This window comes from Varanus komodoensis, unplaced genomic scaffold (genome assembly GCF_004798865.1).
Source record: "Varanus komodoensis strain SLA01 unplaced genomic scaffold, ASM479886v1 scaffold1, whole genome shotgun sequence".
NCBI lineage: Eukaryota > Metazoa > Chordata > Lepidosauria > Squamata > Varanidae > Varanus > Varanus komodoensis.
In genome coordinates, this window is record NW_025335268.1 from 83,364,257 (window position 1) to 83,372,950 (window position 8,694).

The 8,694-nt window shown below is 41.2% G+C and overlaps 1 protein-coding gene across 7 annotated transcripts in view; it reads right to left on the reverse strand.

Annotated features, from left to right (window-relative positions):
• The window catches only part of LOC123024742 (interleukin-5 receptor subunit alpha-like), an 18,403-nt gene continuing 9,709 nt past the window's right edge, over window positions 1-8,694 (reverse strand). For 5 of the 7 annotated variants that reach the window (XM_044432851.1, XM_044432875.1, XM_044432866.1 and 2 more), the window contains 5 exons: window positions 6,273-6,402; window positions 3,625-3,718; window positions 2,128-2,206; window positions 1,185-1,264; window positions 1-379 (listed from right to left, as the gene is read on the reverse strand). In XM_044432851.1, coding sequence (XP_044288786.1) covers window positions 1,193-1,264; window positions 2,128-2,206; window positions 3,625-3,718; window positions 6,273-6,402 — 375 coding nt within the window. In that variant the 3' untranslated portion in view covers window positions 1-379; window positions 1,185-1,192. Of the gene's footprint in view, window positions 380-753; window positions 1,265-2,127; window positions 2,207-3,624; window positions 3,719-6,272; window positions 6,403-8,694 lie in introns of all 7 variants that reach the window. The other 2 variants (XR_006414982.1, XM_044432882.1) reach the window with 2 other exon arrangements.

Consider the following 8,694-nt stretch of genomic DNA (forward strand, 5'->3'; position numbering starts at 1 on the left):
TGACTGTGTATATAGTGTAATGTTATAACATGCCTATGATTCCCTTATGAATGTTCTGGGTAAACATCTTCATTAATTCCATACTTTTGTAAACTTATTAAAGGTTATACGTTTATGGACAATCTTTTTATCAGCGCTACAATTTCAGCAATGTTCTGCTTTCATGGAGTCGATAAAGATGAAAATGAGGTTTTGTTTCTTGTTATCAGATGCGATTAAGTTTGGGCCTCCCAAGGTCTCCTAGCCCAGAGCCTCCAGTTGTTTTAATCCAAGACTGTCAAGAGCCATCCTTCTGTTCTCTTTGTTCGGCTCATTCTGGTTCCAGTCTCTGAAGCATCAGGTTCTTTGCATTTTCTGTTCCTAATCCAGTAAGCAGGATCTTGAAAATCAACAAAACACAAATTTATTGACGTTCTCTGAATACAACTTCAAAGCCAATTACAGCTCATTCCTGTACAAGACTGAGAGCTTTTTAAGTTTTTTTTTCATGAAAATCCATTTATGTTCATCCTTCTATATGTATGATTTTCCAGATAATCAAACTGTTCATTTTATCACATCATTTAAATGAGTCTGTGTGCATTTTTCAAAAGTACACATTCTTTCATCCGTGTTTTCTGATTTTTTCTTCCTTCGGATATACTGCAAGTGCAGAAATCTACAGAATTTGACCACAGATTGTGTTCAGTACTGTATTTAATTTTGGGAGGGGTGAATTGGTTATATTCTTGTAAAAATGAACTATATCTGTACCTAGAACTGCCCTGGAAATCAAAAAGTATGTGCGCACTCCTTTTCATTGGGCATACTTCATGTTGTGGGTCTCTGCTTTAGGAATAAGCCAGGTCCAAATTGGCTTATAATGTCATTTTTCTTGATCCTTACTTTCCTTGATCCTTCCTTCTCACTCATTTCCTGTTTCTCCAATAGGAGAGGCAGGTATAGGCTAGGAGAAGCAGCATCCGTCAAAGGAATGGGAGCTGAGGACCATCACCCTGAGACCTACTCATACATGAAAGGAACTGGCATACATTAACAGCAGTTGATAATATATCATGTAAGAACAGCACATTTAAAAGAAACAGTGCTATACTCCTGTAAAATAAAGTCATCTGTATGGAGTCAGGCAAAAACAACAGTATTTTTCTACTTTAATAAGCTGGTGATTAAGGCAAATGTCTCACACAGTTTTTCAGCTAGTAGACATTTCTTCAACCACTGTTATATTTTCATCTGCTGGTAGCATCTGGTCCACCCACACTTTCTAGAAAAGGGAGAAGATAAATCTTGTTGGGTTAATTCCCAAGACTCACAGCTGTCCCAGTTCTACATTATTTTATTCTGCAAAACCCCATAGACATGACAAGTACAAAACAAAAAGTTATTGTTCATCCTGAAACTTTCTTCTTATGTTCCCCAACATATAAACAATGAAACTGTGAAGTCCAACACTTTCTTTTTGTACTATATAGTGAATTTTCAGGCATTTCCACTTTCAGTGAAGCACTGTTTGTATTCAATATTAATAAATGTCAAGTTTTCTCAATTAAGCAGAACTGTTTGTTTAAAAGTGCTATCTATTTTAGAAGAAATGACTTGAAGCACCTGTTCTTAGCAGTGGGATATTGCTGGTCAAATTGATTATTTTCAGCAAATTATATAAGGAATATTTCAACCTTTGTAGGAAAGTCTTTTTGTAGGAAAGAAGGGCATCTGAGAAGAGGACAGGGAGAGGGAAGAGATGTGTGGTGTATTGCCTAAGGCAACCATCCTCAACCTGTCCTAGTTCCCACTGGATTCAGCAAACATGCTCAGTCATTAGGAATGCTGAGAATTGTAGTCCAAAACATCTGGAAGGCACCAGGGTGGGAAACACAGGACTGGAATGTCAGACTAAGTCCAGGATGATCTATGGAGGTCAAAAGATGAACTTGGCCCATCTTTAGCTTTGAGCCAACCCTACTTCACAGGGTTTTTCTGAGCAGTCAGAGAAAGGAGAGAGGAAATCTAAAAGTATTACTTAATGGGGGATGCTACTTAGCAGAAAAGACATACTTAAATTTCTGAATAGAAAGAGACACATTTACCTTTTTATGAAGTATTGTATCAATACATTTTAGAACTCACCTCCATATTCTTCTCCAACTGCCAAGTAATGTTTTTTGGTTGTGGAACTGGCTCTGTTAGGTTTTGCCATAGATGAGATCTGCAGGGAGAAGAGTTGAAAGCTATCATTTCAAATCCTCCACATCTCCATTATCCTTCCTTTTGCACATGAGAAGCTGTGTGCATGGAAAGGCTGCACACACCCAGCAGCATACAGAAGGTGCAGACCATTTAAATACATGTAAACATGGGCACAGGCAGAACTATGTACTGCCATTTTCAATTTTAAAAACCTGTGCACAAATGCAGCATGCTTTGTATAGTGATCTGTCTTTCATTCCTATGTTTTGTTTTCTTGTTTCATTCAGAATAATAGGATGAGAGGGTCAGAACAGTGGCTATATCAGTTTGGGGATACAGAAGTCCTCATTCATCCTGTGAAAGGGCGGTCAGTAGCATTTCACCCATTGGGAAGTATATAAATGTAATAAATAAAGTGGCAACTCCTCTTTGTCAGACAGCAAGATGAAATATATTATTTAATTGCTTTAATTTTGTAAGTAGGTATTAAAAGTACACATTGGAGACAAAACACCTGGCTAAACTATTTGGCTCAATCTTCTTATTACTTCAAAGAAACATCATCTGAAGACTGGAATTATACAGCATTTCTCTTGGGTTGGAATTTACCTCAAAGAGAAGGTTTCCAATTTTTTTTCTGCACTTCAAACCATGACTTCAGATTCAAGCAGTAAGTTGGATGCCCTTAGCAACCTGGTGTTATTTTGTCTTTCATTCCATGACAAAAGACTGTTAAGATTAGTAATCTTTCTACACCCGAACAGAATACTGGTTTTGAGAACACCTACTCAAGAGCTGGAGGGCTATCTAGTTCAGTTGGCCAACTGGATACATGTTTTTTATATGGGATTCACACAGCCAAGACATGAGAAATAGCCCTTTCACAGTGTGGTTCCCTGGGGATAAGTAGCACAACTATATGGCCATCACAGCAGTATCCATGGACAGATTTACCCTGCATGAATGCATCTAATCCACCTTCAAAGCCATCTAAATTGGTGTACATCTCCACCTCTTGCAGTAGCAATTCCACAGCTTGACTATCTTCTCCCTGAAGTAATTCCTCAGTTTCATGGGATGGCTCCAGGGTCTAACATGATGAGAGAGGAAGGAAAGCCCCTCCATCCACCATTTGCACAACATACATAATGGTATATAGTGCTGTCGTGTCCTTCCCACCCATCCCTTACTCATCTTTTCTCTAAACAAGTAACCCATTGTAACCCTTCTTCATATGGGCATTGTTTCATGATCTTTATGGTTGCCCTGTTCTGCCCCTGTTTTGCATTCAACTTTGAATAAGACCTTCATCTCACTGGGTGTAAAATCTTAGCAAAGAAAACACAAAGTTGTCAAGTGTCAGAAGAAAGGCAACGAGGCAACTAAACGTCCTTGTTGTTTCTCTGTGTGTGGAAATGACAGGCTATTACATTTTACCTTTTACAGATCAAAACCAGGAGCAAAATTATTAAGATGGTTCCAAGTGCCACAAGAACTAAGTGTATTACAGGGAATTGATTGGGGCTGGTACCTGAAAAAGAGAGGCAGGCATTGGTACAGGGCATTTAAAAAGCAAATATACGACACACAGAATGGCCCTGATGCTGGCATCATTTTTTTCATTTTCTTTTGTTTAAAGTGGATTGGTGAGGGAGAAGCCTTGGGCTGCATGCCAGCCATAATTCAACTTCTAAGTGCCTATGCATTGCTCCCACAATGCAGTGTGCTTCTGAGATGCTACACTGGGGGTCTGGACGCATTTGGAAGAAAGACGATGGAAGGTCCTGCAGCCTCCTGGCCTCATGCTCCTCCGCTCAGGGCCAGGCTTTTACAAGGAAAAGAAGTTGTGGCTGACATGTAACCAACTCCTCTTCCTATGTGCCAGTCTGGTGCCCCTGCTAATAAGCTTGTTGGAAGCAGCACTCAAGAACCTTGGCATGATTTTTTTCCCTTTAAAGGTCCAGCACTGAAAAAAGCACTTGGTTACATGCCCATGGTGGCCTTTCCCTGCAGCTTCTTCTTCCTGTTGTAAGTTGTCTGGGGGATACTTCAGTGGGCCCCTCCAAACCTAACATGGTGCAGCTGTCTGGGCCATTCAAATGATCATGAATGTATCCCTTCCTGCTGGCTAAATCAGCAGGAAGCTTGCAAAGCATGAGTTCCGTAACTTCAGAGTTTCTAAAGAAGGTCTCTCAGTCTACCCTTGTTTGGGAAAGTCATCTTCAGCACTTCAGCTCTGTTCAACATTTTGCTGAAGGCAGAAGTTGTGAGGCTCTTAATCCTTTACTCTTATTTATTCCTGCAGCTGCACTCATACTTTGAAAGACTGTAATTAGCCCCTGCGAACTGCAGAAATAATGGTAAAATCTCACCATCGCAGAACTTTTGTTACTATTCAAAGTATGTCTCCGTATATTTGCCAGTGTCTGGAGACATGTTGTTTCTTCCCAGAAGGGCAAAGCCAGGAATAGCTTATAAAACAAGCAAGTGGGATGGACAAGCAATGCTGTTCCCACTCCCTAGGAGGTGCTCTGGGAATGGGAGATGGATCACCCAAATGCATAGGTCAACCAGTCTGAATGGTGGAAGGGAGAAACGTCAGGTCCTCCAATAGGGGCTGAGCTTGCTGGGCTTTTGAGGGGTGCCACAAAATTGTGGAGGAAGCCTTTGCTTTAATGGGGGATGCTTCTTCTGCATTTGCTCATTTTAATTTTCTGCCTCCTCCAGACTGGGTGCTTAGAGGCCACCCCAAGCCTAACTTACCCTGGAGCCCTGCTGTAGTCAACAAACAATGGGGCACAGCAGAGACCCTGAGGCATCTCCTCTCCCTCAGTGCTCCTGCAGATATTCTAGGTGACACTGTAGGAGCACCAGGGGAGTGGAAATGGGCAGCAGCCACTGGTAGCATTTAAGGCTGGCTGTCATCGGCCAGGGCAGCAAACTGCTTTAGCACTCTTGCCAGGAGACTCCGTAGGGGTGGCCTGTACCCTCTACTGGAAACCATGGCTTCTTGGAGTGCTTTACAAGACCAGCAGCATGGTTTATAAACCACTCCAAATAACCCATGATAGCTTGATAAACTCAGGTGTTTTAGTGGATTCTGTGAATTCAGTCAGAATCTTTTTGAGGAGGGAAAAAACATGGGTCCAAAACATTGGAGTCTGCTACATTGACAAAGACACACAGAATTGCTCTGAAAACGTATTGGATTTAGTTACTTTGGAGTTAAGAAAATGGCAGCTGGGCCCCAAGAACAGAGCACTCAATCTTGCTGCTGCTTCCAATTCAGGTGACAGCATTCTCTCTATTATATTATATTATATTATATTATATTATATTATATTATATTATATTATATTATTATATTATATTATATTACATTATATGGCCTGTTTGAAGGTTCCCTGTTGGACTTTTAACTCCCACTGAGGCAATGGGATCATTTATCTTAAATTAGTGTGTGTAGCAGTATTTACTACTATGAAAACAACTGTTGTACATGTTGCTTTCCTTTCCCTCTTTTCACTGTAGGAAGTGAAACTGTGACTTGACTAAGCACCCAGCAGGTTCCATACAGTTTGAAAATGGAACAGCAAATGTCATGGGAAGACACTTTCAAATAGTACAGCACTTCCCCATGGGCTAACTTATTTGTTTTCTCTCCTTTTCTCAGGCCGCACAACTGTCTCCCATCTTGTGATTGTTCTCTGCACCCATCAAAACCCTGAACTTGGATGAACTTTGAGCTAGATGTCTTGACACCTCTGCTAAGGGCAAGTGGTGCAAGTGGTGAAAATTAGATAATGGCACCCACATTCAGACCTGCAAATTGTGGAGGGGCAATATTTAAGGGTCATTTGAGAATAGCCTTAGATGTTATAATGGTTCGTGTCAAATCTCAGGGGATGGCTATGCTGAATTTCAGGAAGACAGAAAACTTTTTTCCTTTACTGGTCCTCTGAATATGTAGAAACTACTCTCTTTTTGGACGCCCAAATTTCCCTTCCAAACTGATAGACATTCAACCACTTCAATCCACTATTAGAGGGAATGTCTGGGGTCAGACAGAAATCATAATCATTTACCAAACTCAATTTGTTTACTCCATTCACCAAACTTTCCTGTAATGACACAGTCATCGTTTCCACCTGTACGCAATTTCAAGATGTATTTTGTACCCTGAGTGAAGTTTCTGGAGGTGATGCCATCAGCTACCTAAAAGCAGAATATATATATGCTTTAGTTCTTTGTAGGGGAATGTACTTTTCTTTGTAGGTGAACTTAAAATTTACACTGAATCATGATGCAAACTGCCAAATAAAGCAAATTTAAAAGTGCTTCCAGTTGACAGATGTTCAGTTTTTGCTCCAACCAGTGCTTGGCATGTCATATATTCCTTTCAAACACTAATAAAAACTACTGATGTATCGCACTGAGGCTTCTCTGAGAGATGTGCCTGTCATCGTTTAGGTGAAATTCTGAGGAGTGGTTCAGTCCCAACAGTACCTAACATAAAGATAACCTTAACTATTGTTTAAACCATAGGTGAGGGGCCTCAGATCCAAGGTCCAAGTCTGGTCCTCCTGGGATCCCAATCCTGCTTTTCAAGGCTCCCCTTATTCCCCTTATTCCTTGGTCCCTACCCTCTCCTGCAGCCACCAGTTATTTGATTTCCCAGCTTTTGTGCCATTATCCCCATTCTGAAAGTGACTCTCTGATGGCTTAGTTCCTGGCATCAAGAAGCGTAAGTTAAAATATGGTGCCGTGCTTTGCATGTTTGGCCCTACTCTTTAGCTATGGTCTCACTCGTCACTGGAACGTATCTGAGAACTTCACTGAAATTGAGTAGAATTCCTGGACTCAAGGAGATTCTCCACCTCTGGTTTAAATCAATACAAATGCACTGAATGGTGCTTCTACATGGAGGGTTGTCAGCACTAAAAATCATCAGCACTAAACAGCTGTTATCCTTCATGGATCACTGCCTTGTCGTGGCGAAGGGGCTTGTGTAGCTCAATGAAGCTATGAGCTATGCCATGCAGGGCCACCCAAGATGGACAGGTCATAGCAGAGAGCTCTGACAAAACGTGATCCACTGGAGAAGGAAATGGCAACCCACTCCAGTATCTTTGCCATGAAAACCCCATGGACAGTACCAAAAGGCAAAAAGATACGATGCCAGAAGATGAGCCCCTCAGGTCGGAAGGTGTCCAATATGCTACCAGGAAAGAACAGAGGGCTAGCACTAGTAGCACCAGAAAGAATGAAGCGACTGGGTCAAAGCCGAAAGGACAATCAGCTGCAGATGTATCTGGTGGTGAAAGGAGAGTCCGATGCTGCAAAGATCTATACTCCATAGGAACCTGGAAGATCCATGAATCAAGTCAAACTGGATACGGTCAAACAAGAGATGACAAGACTGAACATCGACATCTTAGGAATCAGTGAACTACAATGGACAGGAATGGGTGAATTTAATTCAGATGACCATCAGGTATACTACTGTGGGCAAGAATCCCTCAGAAGAAATGGAGTAGCCTTCATAGTCAATAAAAGAGTAGGAAAAGCAGTCCTGGGATACAATCTCCAAAATGACAGAATGAGCTCAGTTCGAATCCAAGGCAAACCATTCAACATCACAGTAGTCCAAGTCTATGCCCCAACCACTGGTGCTGAAAAGGCTGAAGTTGACCGGTTCTATGAAGTCCAACAACACCTTCTGGAATTAACACAAAAAAATGATGTCCTTATCATCATGGGGGATTGGAATGCTAAAGTAGGAAGCCAAAAGATAACTGGAATAACAGGCAAGTTTGGCTTTGCAATACAAAATGAAGCAGGGCACAGGCTGGTAGAATTTTGTCAAGAAAATACGATGGTCATAGCAAACCTCTTTTCCGACAACCAAAGAGACGACTCTACACATGGACATCATCAGATGGTCAACACAGAAATAAGATTGACTATGTGCTCTGCAGTCAAAGATGGAGAAGCTCTATACAGTCAGTAAAAACTAGACCAGGAGCTGACTGTGGCTCAGATCATTAGCTTCTTGTTGCAAAATTTAGGCTTAAATTGAAGAAAGTAGGGAAAAGCACTTGGCCACTCAGGTATGACCTAAATCATATCCCTGATTGACAAATAGATTTAAGGAATTAGATCTGATAGACAGAGTGCCTGAAGAACTATGGACAGAGGTTTGCCACATTGTACAAGAGGCAGCAACTAAAACCATCCCAAAGAAAAAGAAATGCAAGAAAGCAAAATGGCTGTCTGAGGAAGCTTTACAAATAGCTGAGGAAAGAAGGGAAGCGAAAGGCAAGGGAGAAAGAAAAAGATACAAACAATTGAATGCAGAATTCCAGAGAACAGCTAGAAGAGATAAGAATGCCTTCTTAAATGAACAGTGCAAAGAAATAGAAGCAAACAATAGAATAGGGAGAACCAGAGATCTCCTCAAGAAAATTGGAGATATGAAGGGAACGTTTCATGCAAAGATAGGCATGA